Source organism: Loxodonta africana, chromosome 3 (genome assembly GCF_030014295.1).
Source record: "Loxodonta africana isolate mLoxAfr1 chromosome 3, mLoxAfr1.hap2, whole genome shotgun sequence".
In the NCBI taxonomy this organism is placed as follows: Eukaryota; Metazoa; Chordata; class Mammalia; order Proboscidea; family Elephantidae; genus Loxodonta; species Loxodonta africana.
The window spans coordinates 35,221,720-35,249,194 of NC_087344.1; the positions used below are offsets into that span (position 1 = coordinate 35,221,720).

The 27,475-nt window shown below is 53.2% G+C and overlaps 1 protein-coding gene across 3 annotated transcripts; it reads left to right on the forward strand.

The window, feature by feature from the left end:
• The first annotated feature begins 637 nt into the window (after positions 1–637).
• LOC100655368 (ATPase family AAA domain-containing protein 3) lies at positions 638–27,378 on the forward strand. 3 transcript variants are annotated; one of them, XM_023552154.2, is made up of 17 exons: positions 842–952; positions 1,104–1,235; positions 4,456–4,532; positions 5,486–5,587; positions 5,866–5,925; positions 6,845–6,914; positions 7,742–7,907; positions 8,084–8,153; positions 15,939–16,094; positions 17,090–17,146; positions 17,439–17,564; positions 17,763–17,887; positions 20,770–20,821; positions 21,277–21,347; positions 21,599–21,766; positions 23,479–23,587; positions 25,982–27,377. In XM_023552154.2, the coding sequence occupies exons 3-17, from the start codon at positions 4,488–4,490 to the stop codon at positions 26,123–26,125; spliced, it is 1,521 nt and encodes a 506-aa protein (XP_023407922.1). In that variant the 5' UTR covers positions 842–952; positions 1,104–1,235; positions 4,456–4,487; the 3' UTR covers positions 26,126–27,377. The 3 variants fall into 3 exon arrangements, with proteins under 3 accessions (XP_003413264.1, XP_023407922.1, XP_010591482.1); XM_003413216.4 differs by lacking the exon at positions 1,104–1,235 and having other exon boundaries at positions 638–952; positions 25,982–27,378; XM_010593180.3 differs by lacking the exon at positions 842–952 and having other exon boundaries at positions 990–1,235.
• Positions 27,379–27,475: the final 97 nt, after the last annotated feature.

The following is a 27,475-nucleotide window of genomic DNA, read 5'->3' on the forward strand; positions in this document are numbered from 1 at the left end:
AACTCACTGGGCTCAGCCTCCTCCCTTTAGGGACTCCCGTTTGTCCCAATACCCACCCAGGGAGGACGGGTCCGGGGTCGCAGGGTTACAAGGGGTGCCAGGACAGGGTGCAGGCGGCCGGCGCGGCCACCTTCTCGCGGCCCTCTGGGGACCTGCCGCCGCTCTCCAGCCCTTGGTCGCGGCGGTCCCGGGGCTCCGTGACCACACCCACCCCAGGCGAGGCTTTCCCCGCCATCAGCGCTTCCCCCGGGCTCGTTCGTTCCGCTCCCGTCCCTTCGCACCGGACTGAAGGTAGCGGAGCCTGGACCCTTCGCGTCAAACACGCCCTGGCTCCCATGGCACCTACCCCTCCGCGACCGCCAAGTCCGGAACTCCGCCGGGCGCCCATAGCAACCGCACACATTGCGGTTGCTAAGCTGAACTGACATTACCAGGCCTACACACAGCCACCTAGTTCATTTGACCCCGCTCGGCACCCGTACTCAGGCTCCTCGCCCCGCCCCCGACTGCCTCTACCCCGGAGCCGACTGTAGCGATCGCGACGGTCTCTGTCCAGGAGGCCAGCCCCGGTGCAGGCGTGCGGCACGTGTCCCTCACGGGCTGACGTCACCCGGAGGAAGGGGCGTGTGTCGCGCCTGCGCAGTGCTCCTGACCGCAGGTTAGCGACGCGTGGAGACTGAACGCGGCGTGCGAATCTCAGTTGCGCAAGGCTCCGGTGGCTGCGGGGGTGCTCGGGCTCGCGGGGCCATGTCGTGGCTCTTCGGCATCAACAAGGGCCCCAAGGGTGAGGGCGCGGGTTCGGCGCTGCCTCTGCCGCCCACGCAGCCCGGGCCCGAGGGTGGCGGGGACCGCGGTGCAGGGGACCGCCCGGGACCCAAGGACAAATGGAGCAACTTCGACCCGACGGGCCTGGAGCGCGCGGCCAAGGCGGCGCGCGAGCTGGAGCACTCGCGTGAGTGCAGTGGGGCGGGTGGGGACCGGGCGGGGTCTGCTGGGTGAGGGCCCGGGAGGCAGGCTGCTCCTTCTCGGAGCACGAGAGACGCTCCTGGAGCGGCGTATGCCAGGCCCTTCAGGGGCGCTTACCCTTCCCGTCGTCTTAGCAGTCAAGCGGCTAAGCGGCTGTCGGCAGTCCCACTTATGAGGAAACTGTGGTCTCCATGAGTAAACTTGGTTAAAGCCGTGCGGGATCCCCTGTATCATCACTTGCACCTTCTCGGCTGTCACGACCACTTCAGGTGAGGAAACCGGTGCAGTGGTGACTCAGAGGTTACAAGTAGCAGATGCTAGGGCCGGTTACTGTCGAGCACGTGGGCTGCTTTGCCGCTGTCTCCACGTGGGACCCGGAAGGCTTTGCCTGTCCGTAGATCTACTTGTGTAGTGATTGGTAGCAATTTTCCACGGAATAGCAAAGCACACTTGAGGGTCATTGGCTTTTATCTAGAATATAGCAGATTTTCATTTATAACTGGAAAACGCTAGCCTTGGGGTGGAAAGGGTGACAGTCCTGGGTCTGTCTGACGACCTTCCCTGACCCTGGGGCCTTCAAGATGTCAGGAGGACTGGACCTTCACTAATCACATGCCGTCTTCCTAACTTTCATTTCTGCTGTGGCTTTATTGAGTTGTGTCAACTCAGTGTTTAAGATCTAGGGCCTAGAAGGCACTGAATAAATATCAGTTGAATGAACACAATGGCTCTCAAACTTGGTTTAATCAGAAGTGCCCTTTTTTTAAGGAGATTCTGTACAGAAGCTTAGGTAAAGGCAAAGCTTTTTTTAAGGAGGGAAAGGGCCTGGTATGCTGTGCCTCAATCCCCCTACTTTCCCAGAGGGGCTACAAGAACATCCAGGGCAGAGGTCTCAGCCTGACTGGTTCTCAGATCCCCAGAGGGACATTAAAACATTCAGATGTTTGGTCCCAGTCCCAGAGCAGTGTGTCCTGATAAACCTAGCTGGGACCCCCAGAGACGAGGGCCCTCTTCGGGCTGGATAGGTTTCGAGAACAACAGTTGGTTGGGGCTTCAGGGCACCTAAGACGATGGCAAACCTTTGACATGTAACAACATAATTTCTCCTTGAGGCTGGAGACTACCTCCTGAGCTCCAGCTCCTGTGGCATTGCACACTGACCACACCCTGAGCCTCCATTTCCCTGACCTTTAAGACCTGTGTCCCCTATGGAGTCGTACAGGCCTGTGTGAATAACCTTGGGTGTGTGGAGGCAGGGTAGCTGAGGGGCTTTCCCTGCATCCTGTCCACTTGTGCCTCTGAATGGCTCCCAAGTCACTCTCCTTCACTATTGCCCCATATCTTCTGCCCCAGGACATTGTCTGGGTCCCCAGTGCTTTGGACTGTACTCTTCACATCATCTTCCAGGCAGTGTCTTCAGCCTTGAGGTGCATGACCCTGTCTCTATGACATGGGGATTCTGCCCCTGGTGTTTCCTTCACTTTTATTCCTGCTGTTCATCCTGCCTCACTGCTGGCCAGTGAGATAGGTTTCTCCCTGGTCTCCTGCCTCTTCTTGTCCCCAAGCCCTCCTAAGGCACCTTGTGCCCTGTCTGTTTGGTGGCCCCTCCGTCAGCTTGTTCCTCCTCTCCATGCTGCCATTAACAAAAGCTGCCTGGTGCCAGCTTGTCAAGACCCCTTGGCCTGGCAGTTCGGGCCTGCCCTGGGTTGGCCTGAGCTTGCTCCTTGCATGATTGATCTCACTGCTGTCTGGGTGCAAGTCCCTCCAGGCAACTGGAGATGGCCTGAGCTGCTCCTCACAGCTTGACTGTTTGTCCCTCATTCCTGGGGTTGTCCCTGACCCCTCACAGACCCCTCTGGAGGCCAACGCAGCACATTTGACCTGAGCTGTCTAGGCACCAGACTTTGCTCATTAGTTGAATGAACACAATGGCTCTCAAACCTTTAGAGCACCTTGGGCGTAGTAGGTGCTTAACTAATACTCTGGAATGCTTATCACCTGGTACGGGGTCGTTTCAAGGTGGTGACTTGTTAGTGGTGAAGTCATAGCTGTGGTTGAGGAAGGTGCGCTGCGTACGTGCGTGCATATGTGCCTGGCCATTCGTTTCCTTCTTGCAAGAGTCCTGGGGGAGGAATTGCAATCGCTATTTTCAGGTGAAGACACAGCCTCAGGGAGATTAATGTAGCTTGCCAAAGGTGGTATCAGTGACTAAACAGGACGCTTGCTGAGACACAGGCTCAGTGTTGTTGGATTGTGAGACCACATGTGCTGTCCCGGGGACAGGTCTTTCCCGCTATCTATCCCTGCGTAGCCCATGGCCCTGTGGTTCCTGAGCTCACCAGTTGGATAAGCGGGGACCTGGTGTTTACATGCGAGTGGCCTCTCCTTAGAGGCTGGTTGTCCCGCAACCCATACTGCTCAGCTCCAGAGATCCAGGAGAGGTTGTCATACAGGGTTGCAAGAGGACAGCCCCAGAGGTCCCACCTCGACCACCCTGAAGGTCCTTCCCAGGCCCTGACATCAACTGCTGCTCACTGAACTCACTCTGACTCATGTTTGAGCAGCTCGATCGCAGCTGCTGCTGCCCCATCCAGATGCACATGCAAGCTCACGATACCCAGAAAGAGAACCCTAACCGCAAACAGACCTCGCTCAAGCTAGATGTGCTTCTGTGGCTGGCGGCGGAGTGTGCTGATATCTGCTGCTCACATCGGAAGGCGTCAGAAACAGGCCTTTGGAGAGATGGAGGGATAGACACGCAGTGAAGCGAGGGAGCCTATTGTGAACGTGCAGTCAGGGTCGTGGTCTGTGGATGTTCACTTACCTTCTCTCAGCTATTCATGGGGTTGAAAATTTTTGTAATAAAACCTGGTGATGGGAGAACTATGCCATCATGGAAATCTTTGAGAGTCCTGACACTTGGGCTTTTTAGCTCGGAGAGTGGTGGGCAGTCAGGCTCCTCCCGGGACATCTGAACTGGTGAATGTCAGGTCTACGTCATGAACAAAACACACACAGGAAATGGCTGAATGTATAAATGCAGCACGAAATGACAGCCACAGCCGCTCTGAGCATATCTGCTTGTTTCTGGCTTGATTTTCCTTCATTATTACTCCTGCCTGCCTTGTCTGCGTCCGCTGGGGTGAGCAGCAGTAGGCACTGGAAGTTTAGGAACATTTATGTGGTGTAAAAAATAAAGGACACTTGCCATTGACCTGGTTTTTGTTTGACTGGGGACATGACACCCTTGGCGACATCACTTCCCCTCAAGTGGTGGGGACAGCCTTTTCTCATGAAGCCCTGGGGACCGTGCTTGCCCAGTGGGGTGTGATCATCCATACTGGGCTTTCTGCAGGATCAAGCAGGTGTGAGGAGAAGGGGCAGCAGATGGAGGGCAGCCAAGTGCAGGGAGACCAGGTCCAAAGGCTGTGACCTTCCACGGCCCATTGCTCATGGGAGGTGGCGTCCTGATGGTCTGCTCTCTCGCAGGCCATGCCAAGGAGGCGCTGAGTCTGGCGCAGATGCAGGAGCAGACGCTGCAGCTGGAGCAGCAGTCCAAGCTGAAGGTGGGTGCCACAGGCAGGCCATGGGCCCTTTGCTGGGCAGGGCCCTGGGGTGGACATGCACACAGACAGCAGCACCTTTCTTCACACGCTCCACCTCCAGCTCTCCAGCTCATAGCTTCAGAGGAGGGGGCAGGGTGAGAGCAAAGTTGCAGTGCTGGGTGTGCAGCTGAAAAGGCAGGTATGGCCTGGTCACCTGAGGGCGGCTGGGCATGATCTGGGAGCAGAGCCTATTTCTCCTTCACTGGTTCCTCTGGAGCACACAGAGTGTGCCAGGATGGACACGTGTGCCTTCCACCTACCGCCTGTGTGCAGAGTAGTCGCAGAGTGAGTGCCAGCTGTGTGCAGTATAGTCGCAGAGTGAGTGCCAGCTGTGTGCAGTATAGTCGCAGAGTGAGTGCCAGCTGTGTGCAGTATAGTCGCAGAGTGAGTGCCAGCTGTGTGCAGTGTAGTCACAGGGTGAGTGCCAGCTGCGTGCACTGTGGTCATAGTGTAAGCACCAGCTGTGTGCAGTGTAGTCACAGTGCCAGCTGTGTGTGCTGTGGTCATAGTGTGAGCGCCAGCTGTGTGCAGTGTAGTCATAGTGTAAGCGCCAGCTGTGCACTGTAAGTCACAGGGTGAGGACAGAGTGCCTTGGAAACACTGCCAGAGAAGGAAGGCAGCCTGAGGAGGTGGGCTCCTTGATCTGGGCTCTCTCCTTTGGGGCCAGTTCCAGCCTATCTGTCTGGATCTATCCTTGGCACAAGACTCGGGGTGCTATAGCTGAGAGCTGGCAGAGCATGGGGGTGCTGCCCAGGCCATGTCTGTTAGCACTCTCAGCCCACTTAGGCTGCTGCACAGGTGGGTCTGGACATGGCTGGACTTGGAAGGACCATCAGGGTGGTTCCCGCCTGGGAAGTCCTAGGGTGGCAGGTGCTCATGTGGCTCCTGGGCATGCAGCGCTGTCACGTCCACAGGAGTATGAAGCCGCTGTGGAGCAGCTGAAGAATGAGCAGATCCGTGTGCAAGCTGAGGAGAGGAGGAAGACACTGAGCGAGGAGACACGGCAGCACCAGGCTGTAAGGGTGCACAGGGACAGGGCAGTCTGCCCTTTGGTCACAGAGGGGTCGTGTCTACAAGGGTATCCGCCATTCACCTTGGTGGCCTGCAGACAGTGGCTGCTTAGAGCTCGGGACCCTCGAAGTGTCCTGAGCAGGGTGGGGGATTCCTTCCACCTCTTTGTTGAGGTCTCTTGCTCATATGGGAGCTGACACCATAGGGGACAGGCAGGCAGCCTGAGGCCTTAGGCCCCAGTGGAGTCCAGGCCAGCTGTGCTCACCTTGTTCTTTCTGCCCAGAGGGCCCAATACCAGGACAAGTTGGCCCGGCAGCGCTATGAGGACCAGCTGAGGCAGCAGGTGAGCAGCACACCTCCCACAGACTTGGGACCATGCCTCTGTCATCCCTATCCCCCTCAGGGATCCCCACCCCCTTTTGTCATCACGCTCCACCCACCTCCACTGTCCCCACCTCCTTCCATTGTCCCCCACCTCCTACCTGTCCATGTACCTGTCAGTGGCTCCCATCCCCCCTGAGATTGCGATTGTGGATCTTCCTGGTGCACCGAGAGTGGAAATGCTCGGGGCATGCTCCTAACAGCAAGTGCTGAGCCCTGAAGATGCCTTACTTGGGCTCACACTCATGGGCACACACAGGGGTGAGCACACATACACACACATGCATGTAGGGACATACACACACATACGTGCACGTGGGGATATGAACACATATGCACACACACATGCACGGACACAAGGATGGGGTGCACTCTGTGCCAGGCTCCTGCCTTCCTGCAAGGTTGGTCTCCATGGCCCAGCCAGCTCCCTGGGGTTTTGCGCTGGTGTCCGCCCACTGGGAGTCCTGGTGATGACACCATGTGAGAAGGTTCCAGGGCAGGTTGTGACCGGCCAGCAGCTGGGTCTAGGAACAGCCCAGGGCCTCACTGGTACCTTTGCTGTCTGGGCTCTTGAGCCTGCCTGTTGAGTTTCTGGTTGACGGGGTGGTTTTCTAAATGTGTCTGCTTGTCATGGGTGTTAATAGCTTTTACTTCAATGCCAAAAGCAGTGTTTAGTAACAACATCTACCTTGGGGTGACCGCGCTGGGAATATGGAGAGGAGAGCAGGATGCACGGGGTACACAGGCCACACGAGATGCACAGGGTCCTTGGGTTGGGAGGTACGTGGGCCCAGAGCAGCTGCGACCTCTTGGCTTAGCTTTGAGTGTTCCTTTTTTTCTGAGTCTGAAAGCTTTTCCCTTTCCTTGTGGCTTTTTCTCAGCAACTTCTCAACGAGGAGAACTTGAGGAAGCAGGAGGAATCTGTGCAGAAGCAGGAGGCAATCCGACGAGGTAGCATGTACCCTCTCTCTGGGTGGCACGGGGTGGGGAGGCGAGCTGTAGTATGGCCCCCATGGAGGTGGGCGTGCATCCTCGGATCTGGTGAGGGAGAGCCACAGCAAGGAGAGGCCTGCGGACCCTCGAACAGGGGCCTTGGCTGTGTGGGCATTTCTGTGGGCATCTGTGGTTCCTGGAAATGCTTCCCTAGTGCACCTGAGATCCGACGTTGACAAGGAGTCTGCGTGGGCAGTGGTCCGTGCAGGAGCTCAGGGCTTTTGTTCACTGAAACAGAGGCACCTCCTTGTGTTGGAAGTACAGCGCTTCGCCCGGCTATGCACTCACCATGGTGCCAGCAGCGTCAGACACAGTGTTGGCAGCATGTGGGACCATCCCTGCAGCAGCCTCATGTTTCATACCTCGTTCTCCTGCATTCCAGGCCACATTCTCACGTGTGCTGCACAGGCCTTGAATAACTGTCCACTCAGCACCCTGCAGTGGTGTGGTAGCGGATTTGCCCCAGGCACAGAGTCACACACATCACTATGCCTCATGTTAGTGTTTCAGCAGCTGCATTTTAGAATCACTGGGTTTTCTTTGTAGTTCTCTGTTCTTCATCTCGTGCCTTTTAAAACATTGTCTGGGGCAGGGGTGCCTGGCTCCTCCAAGGCTACAGGGGTCTGAGTTCAGAGACCCGGGCTTCTGGCCCCTGGGCGTGGTCTATGTGCACGCGTCTCCCTCTCCCTGGCTGTCCTTGGTGTCTGGGTTTGCGACGGGCGGCAGGCGCAGTGGGGCTGGGGCCTGCGTTAGCAGTGGACGTGGCTGAGCCACCTGTCCTGCAGCCACGGTGGAGCGGGAGATGGAGCTGCGGCACAAGAATGAGATGCTGCGGGTGGAGGCTGAGGCTCGTGCCCGGGCCAAGGCTGATCGGGAGAATGCGGACCTCATCCGTGAGCAAATCCGCCTGAAGGCAGCCGAGCACCGCCAGACCATTCTGGAATCCATCAGGTGAGAAGCCCTCGAAGGTTGAGGGGCATTGCCTCCCACAGGCAGCCCTCAGCGGGCAGGTCCTCCAGGCAGAATCGGGGGCCCATCAAAACCGAGTACAGGACTTGCCCTGTGCATTGGGATCCTGCCCCTTCCACTGCCTTTCTCCTGGTGATGTCTCTGCCTTCCCTCCACAGGACAGCAGGCACACTGTTTGGTGAGGGATTTCGTGCCTTTGTGACTGATTGGGACAAAGTGACAGCCACGGTGAGCACAGGTTGAGTGTTCTCGGGTAGGTGCCCAGCAGCTGGGGGCCTTGGCTGTGTTCTTGGGCTCTGGGCTTGGCATCTGCAGGCGAGAAGGGTGACAACTGCAGCTCCAAATGGCCTGTGCACAGTACGCTGTGGCGCCCTTCCTCCCGTCCCTTCCTGCTGCCCTCCTTCCCTCCTCCTTTCCTGCACACAGTGGGAGGAAAACCAGCTGACTGACAGAGCTCTCTGGGGTTTGAGGCATTTTTTAATGATTCACAGTTGAACCTAGCAGGGCAGCCTAGGCATTCTAGTTAAAATAATAGGTTTCTGGACCCCCAGGCTGGAAGGAAGACTCTGGGAGGGGGTGCTAGAGCTTCCATTCTCCTCTCTTCCTTAGAAATTTCCGCCCTTTTGGGAATTGTAACCGGGTAACCAGGAATTTTCTTATCGGCCAACTTCGACACTGTGGACACAGCTGAGCCTGCAGGAAGTCAGGAGAGCCTGCCCTGAGTGCTGCCCATGGCTGCCTGGTCCGCAGGGCCTGTGGACTCTTAACCTTGTGGCTCCTTCAGATGGGGTTTCTGTGAGGGCGCCCTGCCCCCAGCGGAGGCCGTACACCGAGGCAGGAAGGCTAAAGGCCCTGGTCTAAATGCCTGCCCAGCGGTCTGGGCTGTGTGCCGAAGGCGCTGCTCACCTCAGGGGCCTGGGCCTTGCCCGCCCGGGTTTGTGCTCCCAGGTAATGAGCCTATGGCCCCTGGTGCTTCTTAGGGCACCGCAAGAGGACCGTGCTGGGCTGAGTGTTCACCTGCAGGCGTTTTAAGGTGTCAACTTAGAAGCTCACTAGTGTGGCAGATATGTCCCCATACAAGCAGATGTTTGCTCTGTGTCAGTTGCTGTTCTACTAAGTTGAGAGATAGCCGGTCGTGGCAGGGCAGCGAGAGCATCCTGAGGGCCCATGTTGCTGCTGTGATGAAGCACAGAGCCCCTTCTGCCCCTACCATGTCTGCTCTGGGTGGTGATTACAGTCTGATTCCAGGGACAGTGAGGGTATACAACCACTCCTCACTTATCAACTATCTCCTTAGTCGACAGTTCTCATTTATGACAATGGTAAAAAATCTACTATCTGATTGTTTTGCACATTAATGACATACGAGGTGAGAGTAACACTGCCTGTGATGGTTAGGGTCCTGTGTCAGCTTGGCTGGGCCATGATTCTCAGTGGTTGGGCGGCTACGTAATGATGTAGTCAACCTCTATTTTTGTGATCTGATGTAGTCATCCTCCATTTTTGTGTAACACCAGTTTTTGCATAATGACCTGGTCTTTGGAACCTAACCATTTCAATAAATGTGGAGTGGCTGTATCACTTTGGGAAGTACTGCCCTCTTAACAATATTAAATCTTCCGATCTATGAATATGGGGTGTCTTTCCATTTACTCAGGCCTTTAGTTTTTTTCAGTAATGTTTTATAGTTTTCAGTGTACAAGTCTTAACACCTCTTTGGTTAGATTTATTCCTGAGTTTTTTATTTTTTGATGCAATTGTAAATGGAATTATTTTTGTACTTTCCCTTTCAGTTTGCTTATAGCTGGTGTGTAGAAATACAGCTGATTTTTGTGTGTTAACTTTGTGTCCTGCAACTTTGCTAAGTTTGTTTATTAGCTCCAACAGTTTTTTTGTGGATTCTTCAGGGTTTTTTACATATAACATCATGTTATCTGAAAACAGAGATAATTTTATTTCTTACTTTCCAGTTTGTATGTCCTGTATTTCTTTTTCTTGTCTAATTACTCTGACTAGATATTCCAGTACTTTATTGAATAGAAATGATAAAATAAGTATCTTTGTTTTATTTCTCATCTTAGGGAAAAAGGTTTTAGTCATTGAGTATGATGTTAGCTATGGCTTTTTCATATATAGATTTTATCATGTTGAGGAAGTTTCCTTCTGTTCCTACTTTATCAAGTATTTTTATCATGAAAGGGTGTTGGATTTTGTCAAATGCCATTTCTGCCTTAATTGAGATGACCATGTGGGTTTTTTCCTTCATTCTATTAATGTGGTTTTATTACACTGATTGATTTTCATATGTTGAACCACTCTTGCATCCCTGGGAAAAATCACACTTGGTCATAGTGTATAATGTCCCTCCCTTTTTTTTTCCAGTGGTGAAATTATACACACCAAAATGTTTGCCAGTGCAGTAACTTACAGTGCTTCTAATATGTTGTTGGATTTGGCTTGTTAATATTTTGTTGAGGATTTTTGTATCTGTGTTCATAAAGGGTGTTATTAGCCTATAGTTTTCTTGTCATGTCTTTATCTGACTTTGGTATCAAGGAAATGCTGGCCTCATAGAATGAGTTAGGAAGTGTTCCCTCCTCTTCTGTCTTTTGGAAGAGTTTGAAAAGGGTTGGTGTTAATTCCTCTTTAAATATTTGATAGAATTCCTCAATGCCGTTTGGTCCTGGGCTTTTTCTTTTTTAAACAAAAAGAAAGTTTTATTTGGCATATATTCAAAAAGGAAAAATGGGAAGCAGACAACCATGCATGGTCCTGGGCTATTTATTTTTCCTAATTTTTTTTTTTTAATTATGTTTTAGGCGAAAGTTTACAGCTCAAGTTAATTTCTCATACATAAATTTATACACATATTGTTATATGACATTAGTTGCAATCCCTATAATGTGACAGCACACTCCCCCTTTCCTCCCTGGGTCACTTGTGTCCATTCAATCAGGTTCTGTCCCTTCCTGCCCTCTCATCCTGCCTCTGGACAGGAGCCACCTATTTGGTCTCGTGTATCTGCTTGAACTAAAAAGCACACTCTTCATGAGTATTATTTTATGTTTTACAGTCCGGTCTATGTCTGAAGAGTGGGCTTCCTGGGCTATTTTTTGAAGGTTTTGGTTACTTATTCAATCTCCTTACTTGTAATAGATCTATCAGGCTTTCTGTTTCTTTATGAGTCAGTTTGGATGGTCTATGTGTTTCTAGGAATTCTATGTTTCATCTAAGTTGTTTAGTTTGTTAGCATAAAATTGTTCATAGTATTCTCTTATAATCATTTTTATTTCTTTTAAATCAGTAAGAATGGTTGTCTTAGTCATCCAGTGCTGCTGTGACAGAAATACTGCAAGTGGATGGCTTTAATAAAGAGAAGTTTATTTCTTCACAGTAAAGTAGGCTAAAAGTCCAAATTCAGGGTGTCACCTCCGGGGGAAGGCTTCCTTTCTTTATCGGTCTTCTCATCCATCTTCCCCCAGACTAGGAGCTTCTCCACGCAGGGACCGCAGGTCCAAAGGATGTGCTCAGTTCCTGGCACTGCATTCTTGGTGGTAGGAGGTCCCCCTGTTTCTCTGCTTGCTTCCCTTCTCTCTTTTATGTCTCAAGAGATTGCCTCAAGACAGAATCCAATCTTGTAGATTTGAGTCCTGCCTCACTAACACAACTGCTACCCATTCTCCCTCATTAACATAGTAAAGGCAGGATTTACAACATACAGGAAAATCACACAATACCAGGAATGGTTGCCCAGCCCAACTGATGTAGACATTTTTTTGTGGGACATAATTCAATCCATGACAATGGTCCCCACTTACGTTTCTGTTTTTAGTAATTTAATTTAGTAATTTAAACCCTTTCTCTTTAAGTCAGTCTAGCTAAAAGTTTATCTTTCCAAAGAACCAATTTTGGTTTTGTTGATTTTCTCTATTGTTTTTTAATTCTCTGTTTCCACTCAGATTTTTATGATTTCTTTTCTTCTGCTAGCTATGGGTTTAGTTTTCTGCTTTTTTCTAGTACTTTAAACTGTAATGTTTGGTTACTGATTTGAGAGCGTTTTTTTCTAACATAGGTGTTTACGATATAAAATTTTCCTCTTAGTACTGTCCTTGCTGCATCACATAAGTTTTGGTTTGTTTTGTCTTTGTTTTCAGTTATCACAAGATATTTTTGATTTACTCTTTGACCTATTGGTTGTTTAAGAGTGCTTTGTTTAATGGCCACATATTTGTGAATTTTCTGGTTTCCTTCTGTTATTTATTAATTTCCGGTTTCGTTCCATGGTGATTGGAAAATATACCTTGTATGATTTCAGTCTTTTTAAGGTTATTGAAACTTATTTGTGACCTAACGTATTATCTGTTTTGGAGAATATTCCATGTGTACTTCAGAAGAGTGGGTATTCTGTTGTAGTTAGATGGAGTATTGTGTATGTGTCTGTCAAGTCTAACTGGTTTGTAGTGTTACTCATGTCCTCTATTTCCTGATTGATCTTCTGCCTGGCTGTTCTATTCATTATTGAAAGTGGGGTACTGAAGTCTGTAATACTATGGTGAAAACTGTCTGTTTCTCCCTTCAATTCTGTCAATTTTCACTCATATATTTTGCGGCTCTGTTGTCAAGTACAGATATTGTTATAATTGTTTTTTCTTCTTGGTGGATGAAACCTGTTAACAGTAAATAATGTCCTTTGTTTTCTGTAACTTCTTTAAATTTAAAATGTGCTTTGATAATGTGGAGCCCTGGTGGCACAGTGGTTAAGAGCTTGGCTGCTAACCAAGAAGTTTGTGGTTCGAATCCACTAGCCGCTGCTTGGAAACCCTGTGGGGCAGTTTTACCCTGTCCTATAGGGTTTTATAGGGTTGCTGTGAGTTGAAATCACCTTGACAGCAGCCAATTTGGTTTGGTAATATAGCCACTCCAGCTGTCTTTTGGTTGCTATTTGCATGGAAATATTTTTCCATCCTTTCACTTTCGATCTCTTTGTATCAAAAGTGAGTCTTGTAGGCAGCATAGAAATGGAGCGTGTTTTTGTTTCCCATTTCGCCAATCTGTGTCATTTAATTGGAGAGTGTAATCCATTTACACTTAAAGTAATTACTGGTAAGGAAGGGTTTACTTTGCCCTTTAGCTATTCGTTTTACGTATGTTTTTGGTTCCTCTGTTACTGACTTTCTTTGTATTTAGTGAAGTTTTTGTAGTGTACTGTTTTGATTCCTTTCTTTCCTGTTCTGTATGTTTTTTTGGTTATTTTCTTAGTAGTTATACTGGAAATTACAATTAACATATTAAGCTTACAACAATCAGCTTTGAATAATATCAACTTGGTAACAATGGTATACATGTATTCTGTTCCTGTACATCTCTGTTACTCTACCTTTATATTGTTATTGTCACAAATTACATTTTTATGCATTTTATGCCTGCTAAATTAACAGATTTATGATTGTTGTTTTATGTATTTGCCTTTTAAATCATGTAGAAAAAAAAAAGAGAAGTTATAATCCAAAAGTACATTAATACTGGCTTCTATATTTAGTTATGTAAATACCTTTACCAGTATCCTTTATTCTTATGGCATTAAGTTACTGTCTAGTGCCTTTTCATTTTAGCCTGAAGGACTCCTTTTAGCCTTTTTTGTAGGGCATGCCTACTGGTAATGAACTCCCTTGGCTTTTGTTTATCTGGGAATGTCTTAATTTCTTCTTCATTCTTGGCAGATAATTTTGCTTGATATAGAATTTCGGGTTGACTGTTTTTATTTTAGCACTTCAAATATGTCTTCTCACTGCCTTTTGGCCTTCATGATTTCTGATGAGAAATCAGCTGTTATCTTAATGAGGATCCATTGTATGTGACAATTTGTTTCCCTTTTGTTGCCTTCAAAATTCTTTTCTTGTTTTTGGGCTTCGGCAACTTGGCTGTGGTGTGTCTCAGTGTGGATCTCTTTGAGTTTATCCTTTTGGAGTTTGTTGAGCTTCATGGATGTGTATATTTCTTTTCTCAGATTTGGGAAGTTTTGGGCCATTATTTCATCAAATATTTTTTCTTCCCCATTCTCTCTTCCTTCTCCTTCTGAGACTTCTTTGATATGTATGTTAGTATACTTAATGGTGTCCCACAGGTCCCTCAGACTCTCTTCATTTTTTCTTTCTGCCCCTCAGACTTGATAGCTTCAATTGCCATATCTTCAGGTTCACTGATCCATTGCTTAGTCTGTACTAATCTGCTGTTGAACCCTTCCAGTGAATTTTTCATGTCAGTTATTGTGCTTTTATGCTCCAGAATTTCTGTGTGGTTCCTTTATGTAATTTCTATCTCTTTATTGATATTCTCGTTTTGTTGATATATTATTTTTCATTAATTCTTTGTGTTTTCCTTTAGCTCATTGATCATATTTAAGACAGTTGATTTAATGTCTTTGGGTATTAATTACAATACCTGGGCTTCCTCAGGGATGGGTTCTGTCAAATTCTTTTTTTCCTGTGCATTGGCCATACTTTCCTGTTTCTTTGTATGTTTTATAGTCTTTTATTGAGAACTGGTCATTCTAGGTATTAAATTGTGGTACCTGTGGAAATCTAGTTCTTCCACTCCTCAGGGATTGCTGTTGTTACTTGATGAAGGCTATAGTCACCTATTTAGTTAGTGACTTTTCACAGCTATATTTTCAGAGTATGTTTTTCAGTTGTGTGTGGTCACCGAAGTTTCCATTCCATTATCTCTATAGTCAGCCAGTGGCCAGACAGATTTCATAGAGGAAAAAAAGTAAAAGGGTACTGGCCCTTTAACCCACTGCTGCGAGAGGGCTGAAACTGCAACATTCGTCTTCACTGACCCCTCAGGTTACTGCCAGACTGTGTCCTCAGAGGACAAGATCTCTACTGGCCGCTGCAGGGGCTGGGGGCTGTGTGACCTGCTGTCCTTTTGCTACACCTGTTGACATGCAGTGCACATGGGGTCATGGAAGCCTGAGCTGCGGGGGTTTGTGTGGTAGGTGGAGGTGGTCTGGGCTCTCCCACAGTATAGTCCATAGCCACACCTAGCTGCTCACCAGTGCCTGGCAGGGGCTATGTCTGGCTGCCATCCCTGTGGGCCCGTGCCTGTCCCACCATCACATGCGATTGTGTCCCTGGATGCCAGAAGTCCAGGCCGCCCTCCTGAAGTGGAGTTGTGTCTTTTCTGGAATCCTGTTGGGCAGGGCCTGGACAAGGCACAGCACAGACCTGGTTGTCTGGGGGCTGTTGTGGTAGATACTGGGCCTCAAGTTCAGGACATGCAGGGGCCATTGTCCTGGATACTTCTCAGCTCTGGTGACATCCGAAGTTTGCAGTGTGGGGAGCTGGCATCTCCTTTCCTTTCTTTACAGGTCCAGGGGAGGAGGTGGTCTGCTGGGCTCTACGACCTTGTATACTAGGCCATCCGCAGATCTACAGGGTCTCCGCTGTCCCCATGTGAGGGGTCTGGGGGCCAGAGGACAGACCCTGTCATTGGAGGGGTCAGCATTAGAGAAAGGTGGTGGTCACATCCCTCCCAGCCCTTCTGACCACCTGGCTCTGTAGACGAGGCTCCTGGCTTTGGCCCTGTTGACTGTGGTCTGCGTAGGTTGATCGTGGTCTGTGTAGGTTGACTGTAGTCTGTGTAGTGTGGCTGGAACCTGGGTAGTGGAGCAGTGCTGGGTTTGGGGGCCTTGCAGGACTCTAGAAGGAGAGCTGTTGCTGATTTTCAGGGAGCCAGCCCAAGGCCATGGTGCCTCTGTGCTCTTGAGGGGGGTGCATGTTCCTGGGCTTTCAGGGGGCTGGTGAGTGGGGGCTCTGTTGTTCTGTGTCTGGGCTTCTGCCCCCTGCCCAATTGCCAGGGCTGTCACTCAGCTAACAGGCATGGTGAGAAGCAGGTTTCATGTGGGCTCTGGAGTACCTGTGAGGCCTCATTCAGCCTGCACTCGTATGCTGCAGAGCACTGTGGCTGGAGCTGTGGCCCGGGCTCATACGTTTTCTCTTTGCCTTCATCCAGGTGGCTGGGTTGACATTGTTGGCTCTTGGGGTCTACTCTGCCAAGAATGCTACGGCTGTGGCTGGCCGGTACATTGAGGCCCGGTTAGGAAAGCCATCCTTGGTGAGGGAGACCTCCCGCATCACCGTGCTGGAGGCGCTGAAACACCCCGTGCAGGTGAGCTCCTCACCAGGTGAGCCCCTGCCTGGTGAGCCCCTGCCAGGTGAGCTTTCCATCCTGTTGAGCCCCCACCTGGTGATCCCCCATCAGGTGATTACCCCATCCAGGTGAGCCCCCACCTGGTGATCCCCCTGCCGGGTGAGCCCCCCATCCAGATGAGCCCCTGCCGGCACTCTCAGCATCTTGCCAGCACCCCTGTTGGCACCAGGCAAGGTTCTTGCCTGCACACTCCTGTGGGCTGCAGGGTGAGGCGTCTCCCCAAGTCCACCTCACAGGTTGGGCCTACTCTTTGTAGAGGTGTTTGTCCTCAGCATCGGCACTGGCCTGCAGGGTGCTTGCTGGCTGAGGGCCCCACAGTTACTCCCCTCACCGCTACCGCCTGTCTGTGGCCACCAACGGAAGCTCTTTACATTATAAACAAATTACAAATACAAACTCTTCTTCCCCCGCTTTTACCCAAATATTACTGAGTCTGTCTATGCGTTTATGACACATTGTGGGGGTCTGTTGGCCCTGGGGAGGGCCCTCGTCCTCTCCTGTCCCTTCTGGGGGGTGTTGATGTGCCTGACCCCTCCAGGTAGACACTGAGCTGTTTGCAGCCCCTGTGGTGCCCTCTCCAGGAGAGCCTGAGTCCCCCGTCCCAGTGAAAGGCTGCAGCCGGATCTTGTTATTAACAACTCGCTCACCACAGATGACTTAGAAAATAAAATCCCAATGAAGAGCACACAAATCATCCCAAACCCTGACAGGCACTCCTGCTAGGTTCTAGAACAAGTGCTTTCAGGTGAGCGTGTCTCCTTCCTTTGCTGGTGGAGTGTATACAGCTCTGCAGTGTGTGCTGGTGTGTCTGTCACCCCACTCTGAAGCATTCTGGTGGCCACACCTGGGCCCATGGGGGATCCTAGCATTGCCCAGGCCCTAGGTAGACTTTTAGCGGCTCCTCACACTGTTGGTGGGTAGTTTTGCTGATGACCATAACCCTGTCCCCACAGGTCAGCAGGCGGCTTCTCAGCAAGCCCCAGGATGCATTGGAAGGCGTTGTCCTCAGCGTAAGTAGAGCTTGCCTTGCCCTGAGCTCAGTGCCTCCTTTGTCACGGTTGAGGGAGTAGCACCCCTGATGCTGAGCCTCAGCTTACCCTATGTTCACCTAACACGCCCCGTGCGGACACCTAGGGTGTTTCTATACGGTGGGACTCCCCTGGGCTCCTGGAACTAGAATTCACTACCTGAGCCTCCGCCTGACCCGACCCCACAGCACAGAACGCCTGCCCACCCCGTCGCCTGTTGGAGACTTGGCCTGGCGGACACTGTGTCCCCCAGACTACCTTTCTGCCTCCACAGCCCAAGCTGGAGGAACGGGTGAGAGACATTGCAATAGCGACAAGGAACACAAAGAAGAATGGGAGTCTGTACCGGAACATTCTGATGTATGGGCCCCCGGGTACTGGGAAGACACTGTTTGCCAAGGTGAGGTGCACACTGAGACGGAGCCATGCCTGCTGCTTCCCCAAGTTCCACCTGGGCCGGGGTGGTGGCAGCATTGCTCTTTTGGGCACAGAGAGGGCAAGAGACCATGTTAGTGCTGGGTTCCAAGGTGGGCCAGGGCAGGGAGGGCCTTTGAGGAGCAGTGGATCAGTCGCTGTCTCACCCTCCCCTCTCACACAGAAACTGGCCCTGCACTCGGGCATGGACTACGCCATCATGACGGGGGGCGATGTGGCACCCCTGGGCCGGGAGGGCGTGACCGCCATGCACAAGGTCTTCGACTGGGCCAACACCAGCCGGCGAGGGTGAGCTGCCACCATGCCTCCCTAGAGAGTGTCCAGCTGATCCGCTGTGGACTCTGTAGTATCTGTGGCCTTGCAGGGGTTGGGGTCAGCCTCAGTGTTGTCTGATGACCCTGGGCAGTGGCAGTTGTCAGCTGTGGGTCCCCTGAGCAGAAGTCACCCAAGTGTGGGCTGTCCCAGGAGCCTTCAGTGTCCTGGACTCTCAGCCGTGCAGGATGAGGTGGGGTGCCAGCCTGGGGGAATTTGTATCAAAGGTGAGGTGGGTGGGTGCAGGTGGGCAGGAGGGACTTAGCAGAGCGATGGGGGCCGGACCCAGGTGAACTGCCCCACCACGTGTACGCGTACACGGGTGCATTACGTGCATGTTTTTGTGAACGTAGGCATGTGTTGAAGACATTTTGATTTCCCCCCTAACAGCACTGGTTTGCATCCCTCCAGGTTAGAATGTTCTCCTACAAACCCCTGAGAACGTCGGCTGTGTCCCTGATATCCTGAGTCTGTCCTCTCCTGGTCGATGCCCCACATTTCTTTTTCGCCTTTGACTTTAGGAGATACCCCCTGCCCCCAAGACACAGACTTCTGAGCAACTGACAGCCAGTTCAGCAATGAGCCCTACTCACACACTGGAGAAGGGCTTCTTTTTTTAATACTTTATTTTTTGTTGTTGTCGTTGAAAATGTACACAGCAGAGCTTACACCAATTCAACAGTTTCTACATGTACAGTTCAGTGACATTGATTATATTCTTCAAGTTCTGCAGCCATTCTCACCCCCCTTTTCCGAATTGTTCTTCCCCCCAAGCATTAGCTCACTGCCCCCAAAGGTTACTGTCTCATCCTTTGAGTTGCTGTTGTCAGTTTGATCCCATATAGATCTTAAAAAAGCACAATGCTCAAGGCAGATGTTCTTTACTAGTTAACTTAAACTATGGTTTTAAGAGGATATATTTGGCTCAAGGTTTAAAGATTATCTCAGGGCAATAGTTTTGGGGGTTCATCCAGCTTCCAGTTTCTTTTTTTTTTTTTAATTTGTTTATTTGGAGTCCTGGTGGCACAGTGGTTAAGCGTTCATTTGGTAACCAAAAGGTTGGCAGTTTGAATCTATCATCCTCTCCTTGGAAACTTTATGGGGCAGTTATGCCCTGTCCTACAGGGTCACTATGAGTCCAAATTGGCTCCATGGCAATGGATTTGGGTTTGATTTGTTTAAGACTGTAAAAAAATGGTGCAACGGCATCATCAGACCTCCTCATCTAACTTCACAAGGGGGAGGAGAAAGAATCAAGATCGACATCAGTCCAAAGGTGATTGCCATGAGGTGGAGGTCAGACATACCTTCTCTTTACAACCTTTTTACCAATTCTGATACCAGCCATCCCCCCACAGCCCTCTCCCTGTCTGCTGGGTGCATTAATTTGTTGCAGTGGCCACACAGAACTCAGAGACCATACTCACAGTTTATTAGTAAGTGGTAACAAGGGAGCCCTAGTGGTGCAGTGGTTAAGTGCTCAGTTTCTAACCAAAAGATTGGTGGTTTGAACCCACCAGCCATTCTGTGGGAAAAAAATGTGCTTCCATAAATATTTATGGCCTTGGAAATCCTATGGGGCAGTTCTGCCCTGTCCTGTATGCTCTCTCTGAGTTGGAATCAACTCGATGGCAATAGGTTTGGTTTTTTAACAGGTTACAACTCAGGATCAGGACCAGGAAGCATGTAGGCAAAATCTCCCTTCAGTACAGGACAACTCTTTTCAACTACTCTCGGCTGTGCAGGGCTCTTCTCAGCCCCCTAGCCTCTGCCCTGCTTGGGCAAGTGTTAAGAAGGCTCTTTAGCTCCACCAGTAAGTGCCCAGAGGCACCCCACTCTGCCAGGAAGCCTTCTCCCCGAAGGCACTCAGCTCTCTCTTGATCTGAGGGTTAGTAAGCCTAACTCCGCTGACAAGTACTCGGAGGCACCCTGCTCTGCCAGCCAGCCTTCTGCCTGAAGGTGCCCGGCTCTCTTGCACTGTGGTTCAGCATACCCACTGTAGCCGTCTTGCGCCATGGGCTGGGAAGCCTACTGCACTATCTCCTGCCAGTCTCCTGGTTCTGCTGCTGCTGTTTCTCTGCCACGCTTGCTGTCACTTCTCGCCACCTGGCACCTTCTGCAGTGTTAACAGCTCTGTGTCCTGGGTCTAGGAGGTTCTCAGTGCAGGGACCCCAGGTCCAAAGGACATGCTCTACTCCCAACTCTTCTTTCTCGATGGTAGTGAGTTCCCCCCTTTCTACCTCTGGGATGGCTCATTTTAAGCCTCGCAAGATGGCAAAACTGACCAATCCCTTCATTAGGGTTCCATGCACATTATTGTCAAGGTCCCACCCCACAACGGTTCCATGTACCTTTTTTGCATAGTCCTGCCCAGTCATTTGGTGGGAGTTAGGAGACCCTGGCGAGAAGGCCATGTAAAAGTGACCCACTGCACTGCAGAGTCCTCCCTAAGTTGCTCTGCACGGTCACTTCATTCAGCCTGTTTCTAGTCCGTACCATCACCAGTTGCTGTCTGGTTGATTCAACTCATGGCGACCCCACATGTGTCAGAGTAGAACTGCTTGATAGGGTTTTTTGTTGTTGTTGTTCATGGGGGAGGGTTTTGAGTAAAATGTGTCAAAAGAGAAAGGCCTGTGTTCCAGGCACTTGCTCATGCCTGCCTGACGCTGAAGCTATGGCTTCCCGTGTTCTGGAGGGCAGTGTGTTGTGTGGGCCCTCAAAGCTGTTTCATTCGAGCTCCTCCTCTCAGCTTGCCCATATTCCTGACAAGGGCAGAGCCTCTGTGTTCCTCGCTGGGGACAGCTGTGCCCAGGCCCCTGCTGCTGTCCCCCCTCTCACCAATGCTCTTCTACCCACAGCCTCCTGCTCTTTGTGGACGAGGCAGATGCCTTTCTCAGGAAGCGGGCAACTGTGAGTACTCCCAGGCCTCTGTCTGGCCTCGCTGGGCGGCTGGGCACCAGTGAGCAGTCAGGCGGAGCGGAAGCGGTCCACAGGCCCCTCCGTCTCTTAGCTGGGTGGGCAGAGAGGGAAGCACCAGGCCCTGCACGTTGGAGCAGCAGCCCCCCTGGGCATTGGTTAACTTGTGCACAGGCTGGCGTGGAGCTGCTCCCTAGCTGCTGCTTTGTAAATTTACTTTGGAAGACAGAAATCCATCTGAGGCATTTTTAGAGTCATCCTAAAGTTAGGGTTAGGTTTCTAGTTTGAGACTCACAAAACCATCACGTGACCTTGCTCCCGGTGCCTTTGCTGAAGCTACAGGGGCAGAGCCTGTGCTCTTCTTTTTTGGTCCCCCTTTGGGGCCTACATGCCACCCTGCAGCCTCCCAGTGCAGCCTCCTGACTAACGCTGGAACGTTGTCCCTGTAGGAGAAGATCAGCGAGGACCTGAGGGCCACCCTGAACGCGTTCCTGCACAGGACTGGTCAGCACAGCAGCAAGTAAGGGCACCCTACATACCACGTTGACCCTGCGCCTCCATGAGAGGACAGCACTGAGGATGGAGCACCCTGTGGGGAAGGCCCCGGTGTGGGGTCTTGCAGGGCAGCATGATGGTGTCTGGGAACACGCTGGGCGCAGGGCCCCTTGTGCACCCTCTTCCGTTGTCCCTGCTCCGGACTCTGGAGGGTCCCTGTGCCAGTCTGCTCAGACCAGCTGCAATGCCACCAGCTGCTTCTCTGCCTGTCCGCAGGTTCATGCTGGTCCTGGCTAGCAATCAGCCCGAGCAGTTTGACTGGGCCATCAATGACCGCATCGACGAGATGGTTAACTTTACCCTGCCGCGGCGTGAGGAGCGGGAGCGCCTGGTGAGGCTGTACTTCGACAAGCACATCCTCAAGCCGGCCACGGAGGGGAAGCAGTGAGTCTGCGCCGCCCGCCCAGCCTCTGGCCTCTCCCCTCTGCGCCTGCAGGCCCTGTCTCCTGCTCGTCCTCGGTGGCCACTGTCCCCAGGCTCATCCTCAGTGGATGCTGTTCCCCATCAGCCTTCTGCAGCTCCTCCATCTGGGGTGTTCGTACTTGCTCCTGGTGCCCTGTGGTCTCATGCTGGAGTTTCTTCATGTGTGCACCTGTGCTGGGCGCCTCTTGACAGAGGGTCCCTATCATTCCCCTTCCCTGTCCCCCGTTCCCCCTGCTCAAGCCCCAGATGTGTCTCATACCTGCTTCTCACCCAGGAACAGCCTGGCAGGTATCTCCTGGACATCATTTTGTACAAACTTGCATCTTGAACCCTTTCTGTTATGGGGGGTGCCTGGACAATCTTGGGAACTTAAGGAACATGTTAGGCCTCGTGCTAAGCAGCTGGGTGTGGGCACTGCATGCACCAGAGGTTGCGGACAGTATTGGGTGTGAGGTCAGCCGCCAGGCATTCATGGGGTTCATGGGGGTCCCAGATTGGCCATGAAAGGTGGGCTTTGTCCACTGCAGTTGCTAGATGGGTGGCTTGACCAGCTGCAGCCAGCATACACCCACACCCTGAGCTCCGTGTAGTCCTGGCCACATGGCCTTGAAGAGCCAGGACAAAGCTACGCCCCTGCCTCTGCTGCCCGTGCGTACAGCCAGGGCCCTTCCATGCCCCTCCTGCTGCCCCACACTGACCTCTGCACAATGAGGGGCATGAGCAGTGGGGGACACAGCACACCAGTGGGGCTGCGTCTGGGTGGACCAGTGCTGCTGGTGCCTGCTGTAGCTGGGGCCCCCGGATGCCATCCAGTCCACCCCCTACCCTGTACTGCGTGTGGAACGCCCCAGATCAGTGCGAGGTCTATTTCTGAGCATCCCTCGGGAGGGAGGCCTCAGTTTGCAGAGCAGGCAGGTCTTGTAGGCGCTGACCCAGATCCCTCCGGCCGCCTTTCTGCCACCATGTCACTTCATAGAGTGGAAGCTCTTTGATGTCTTCACCAGGATCTGCCCCCCTCTGGCTCCTGCCCTGTTTCTTTCCATGGAGTTCCCTCACCTGAGCCCCGTCCCCCACCTCCGTCTCAACTCCCAAGAGCACCTGGTGCTTACCAGCCCTGTAGTTCCTGCCACAGCCTAAGCACTGTCCTCTGAGCTTTTCCTCCTTTGCCTTCAGTTGCTGTGTTCTAGAGCCCCAGGCAGCTTGGGTAGGAGTCCATGTGCGTGGAAGTGAGGGAGTAGTGACTTGTTTCTCTTCAGAACTGTTACTTTCCTGCTTGTTAGGTAGCATTTCATGGCTGGGTGGAAGGCTCCGGGCATGGAGGTGGGGCTGGGTGGGGGTCCAGGCAGCGGCACACCCAGCCCAAGGAACTCGTGTTCTGCAGCGATGGGCAGCAGTGCTGTGGGTCCATTTCTCATAGCGAGGCCAGAGGCCCTGAACAGCCTGCAGCCACTTTAGGGACAACACCCGCCATGTCCTCACCCCGGGCCATGGGCAGGAGGGAGCTGTCCGGCGGGTCAGGACAAAGGGCACCGACATTGGATATGTGCAGGGCTGGGCTGCCGGGCGCCCCAGGGTCTGATGGGAGTGTGTTCCCAGCCTGGTGGTCCCCTGCCTGCCCAGCTTCTGTGTGCGCCTGCACCACCCACAGCCAACCTGGGAACCCTTCTCCTCAGGCGCCTGAAGCTGGCCCAGTTTGACTACAGCAAGAAGTGCTCAGAGATCGCCCAGCTGACGGAAGGCATGTCGGGCCGGGAGATTGCCCAGCTGGCTGTGGCCTGGCAGGTGAGGTGGGCCAGCAGGTTTGCCGAGGGGCATGCTGCTGGATGGGAGCAGCCTGTGGGCTGGCCTGGGTGTCTTGTGTAAGGATTTCTGTACTGTCTGGGGCAGGGATGTGTGCCTCTTTGTGGCTGCACACAGACATACGTGGCTGCCGTTTCCCCACAGGCACCTGGTTCACACTGTCATGGGGGTGGGGGAAGATAGGTCTTGGGACCCAGCCATATTAAATGGAGCTTTCTGGGAAGCTACCGAGCCTCAGACCCACAGTGCAAGTGGCCCCACACTGAATGTCCCAGGACAGGCAGGGTGGGGGACTGAACACAGCTAGGGCGAGGGAGAACCAGCCCTGGTTCAGTGGGAGCCTCGTGTCCGTAGGCGTGGATGGGAGCAGGACCCACAGGTCACTTGAGCTCCGCTGAGAGTGAGGCTGGCAGAGGTCCTCTCCAGGTGTGCCTGAGGCCATCGCTGCCCCTGGCTGTCAGGGCTCTGTGAACCTTCCTGGTGTGCAGCCTTTGGGGAGTCTCAAAGGGGTGGGGTGGGGCTCCTCCTGGACGTGTGGCTTCAGGCACACTGCACAAGCATAGTGTCTTCTCCCCAATCCCGTCTTTCCTTCTAAGACTTACCAGCAGCAGCTCCCCAGGCTGCCCTGGGCAGGGAGTCAGTGCCCCCAAGGAGCGTTGTGTGGGCTATCCAGGATGCCCAGGTTCTTGGGGGCTGCCAGGAGAGAGACCAAGTGCGTGGTGTGACTAGTGCTAGTGACTCAAGGGTGTCTCCTGCCCTTGGGCTCTCCTGGTGCCACCACCACCAGGGGCTTGTTCATCTCTGCTTTGAAGTGAATGAGTGCTTTATTAACTACGTGGACATCTGCGCTGATTTCAAATCTCCGTAGCCTAAACATACAGGAGACTGTCTTAGGTCAGGTTGAATTGGGTTATAGTGCTGTTAGCAAACAGCCCCCAAATCTCCACTCCATCACCACTCTGGACCCAGCTGAGAGGGGTTCCGTTGCTTTCCACACCTGACAGAGCAAGTGACGCTGCCACCTGTGGAGCTGGAGGTACTTGGGGACAGCACTGAGGATGCGTGCAAATGTAGAGATTTCTGTTCAGATCCCGGGATACGTGGGGCAGCGAGTGTGGGGGTCCCTGAGTCCACCTGCAGGTGCTCTCCCTGGGGTTCAGGCCTGCCACAGCGGAAAAAGGACCCTCCTCAGGAGTGACGGGTCACAGCACGGCCTGGGATTTTCAGTCCCGGGGAGGAAGTGGGGGTCAGAGTGGGGAGCCAAAGGCACTGGTTTCCGCACTCCGTTTCTGAAGAAACACTGATCCTTGCTTTTCGCTTTTTTCCCTGTGTCTGGCCTTGGGCACAGCTGCGTTGGCTTGGTTGCTCCAGCTTCCCCCGGTAACCACCCCTGTCCCTGGGTGGGGTCGTGTATTGATCTTTGAGGCCACTTTGGTGGCATTTTAGGGACCCCGCGAAGTCTGAGATGCCCACATCAGCCCATGTTGTTAGCCCTGCTAGTTTAAAGCCCATAACTTGCTCAGGAGCCTCTGGTTTGTGGATTTAGCCCCTTTTTTAAAACGTAGTTTTGAGTGATTTTGGGTTCACAAAGTTACAAGGAAGGTGCAGGGGTCCTTTCCTGCCCTCTGCCTAGGACTCCTCCCCAGTCACCTGTCTTCCCACGACCCTGACATCAGAGGTTGCTGGGTGCTGTTTTGTGCCATGTCCCCAATTTGGGTCTCTGGTGGTTTCCTCTGATGAGCCTGGGGCAGCGGGTTTGGGGAGGAAGATCACAGGACGCCGGCTGCGGGGCAGCGGGGACAGGCCCCAACGCTTCTGTTGGGGTGTGACAAGCAGGAGCCCCCTCCCCTTTGGGCTGGAGCGGCCTAAGAGCAGGGCTGGGAGGCGGGCCATGACATCACCTGACACACCCCGAGCCCGACGGGGTGGAGGGTGTGCCTCCGCACCTCTAATTCGCGGGCCAGCCGGCTGGGGTGTCCGCACGTTCTCCGGTTTCGCCCCCTCTGGTCGCGGGGCGGCCTTGTCATTCCGGGAGGCGGGGGCCTGCAGCCCCAAGGCTCCGCGCCCAGGCTTGTAATTTTAGAAAGTCGCTGAGGAAGCGGCGCAAGCGCTGGGAGTCGCACGCGCTGGGAGCTCCGCGACCCTGGCAAGTAAAGAGAGAGCAGCACTTCGCCCCCCCCCCCCCGCCCAACAGGCGGCCTGCGGACTTCGTCCCGCCGAGGCTCCTGGGTTCTGGAAGGTGTTCCAGACGCAGAGAGTCCCGCATTCTGTGGCAGTGGGGGAGGTGTCACGGGTGGAGGTGACGCCGAGGGGCAGGGCTGCTTGAGGCCTGGAGACCCCGCCCAAGCCCAGCCCTAAAGCCCCGGCTTCCCGCAGGCCATGGCGTATGCGTCGGAGGACGGGGTCCTCACCGAGGCCATGGTGGACGCGCGCGTCAAGGACGCCATCCAGCAGCACCAGCAGAAGATGCAGTGGCTGCGGACAGACAGCTCCGCGGACGGCGCGCCCCGGCTCCCCTGAAACCCGTGCGGGCGGCTGGCGGGTGGACATTATCACGCTGATGTAGTACGGAAAGAGCACTGAGCTCACGGCCCTCCAGACATTTTTAACCTTCCTTCGTCAGACCCGGGCCCCATTAAAGGACTCTGGGTGCAGGATCAGTCACTGGTGTGGCGTCTCTGTGGGATCCCCAGAACAGAGTGCCAGGCCTGGGCCAGGTTCTCCTTCTTGCCTGGGGTGCTTGTCCAGGCAGGCTTCCCATTGTCTTGGGAGGTGTGAGTCTCCAAGCCAGGACCCTCTGTCCCACCCACAACAGCCTTGTGGGGCGGGGGCGTGCTGTTAGGCCACCAAGGCTGCACCCTGCAGAGAGTCTGGCGGGCTGGCTGTCTGTGGCGGGGCTCCCTAAGGATCGGCCTGCTTGGTGTCCCATAGGACCAGACCAGGGGCCCCGTTTGGGCCTTGGTCCAACGGCCTAGCCCCTGCAGCAGTGACAGTGGCTCCTGGTGCTACGAGCCATGTGGTAACCGCGGGCTCATTTGGTGCTGGTGCTGCCCCAGCAGGCTTGGAGTGGCCATGGCCTGGAAGCTGTCAGCCACCAGGTGGGGCAGCGGAGCCCATCCTCCCACAATGGGAGCTGTGGTCTCTCCCTCCAGAATCTAATAAAAACTCTGAATCAAGGCCTCAGCTTCTGCATCAATAGCTAACACAAGGGGGAGTGGGATTTGGGGGCCTTCTGCCCACAGACTCTGCAGCCCCACGGGGTCAGAGGTGAAAGAAGAGGCAGAGGCTAGAACTTTCTGGATAATTTACTGACTGCTGCTGGGGTGGACATCACAGTGAGGTGCCCCCCAGGGGCCCTGGGCAGGGTGGCTGCTCGTGCAATAGGTGGGCTCGGGCCTTATTGCTGCTGGGCCAGGAGTGGCCCAGCTTGAGGCCCTTGGCTCCTGAGCTCGAGGACACACACATGCCCCATGCACATGCTCCTGTGTGCAGACAACGTGGGCACTGGGCACTCCGGACCCTCCCCTGTGGAGTTCCCTCTGGGAAGCCACTCCCAGCATGGCGGACAGCTGGGCCCAGCCTCAATCCCCTCCACCAAGACTGGCTGTATCTCACAGACAGACACACAGACCCGGGGTGGACACACTGACACGATGCACAGGAAACACACAGATACAGATACAGGCCGGTTTTATATAACAAACATGATCCCAGACCAGGTGCAGACAGGACCCCAGGCAGGTAGCCCTGACCATCAGACCAGGTGACCAGCTGGGCTCCCCCCACCCCCCCCACTTTAGACCCGCCCCCCCAACCCCCAGCACCTTTGGGGCAGAGTTGCATGACCCTGCGTGCCCCCTGGTCTGTCCT

Bases quoted from the DNA above. Each gene is read 5' to 3' on its own strand.
- LOC100655368 (XM_003413216.4), top strand. From the start codon at position 748: ATGTCGTGGCTCTTCGGCATCAACAAGGGCCCCAAGGGTGAGGGCGCG. The intron at 4,533-5,485 runs GTGGGTGCCACA...TCACGTCCACAG, and splicing joins AGCAGCAGTCCAAGCTGAAG to GAGTATGAAGCCGCTGTGGA. The intron at 21,348-21,598 runs GTAAGGGCACCC...GCCTGTCCGCAG, and splicing joins ACTGGTCAGCACAGCAGCAA to GTTCATGCTGGTCCTGGCTA.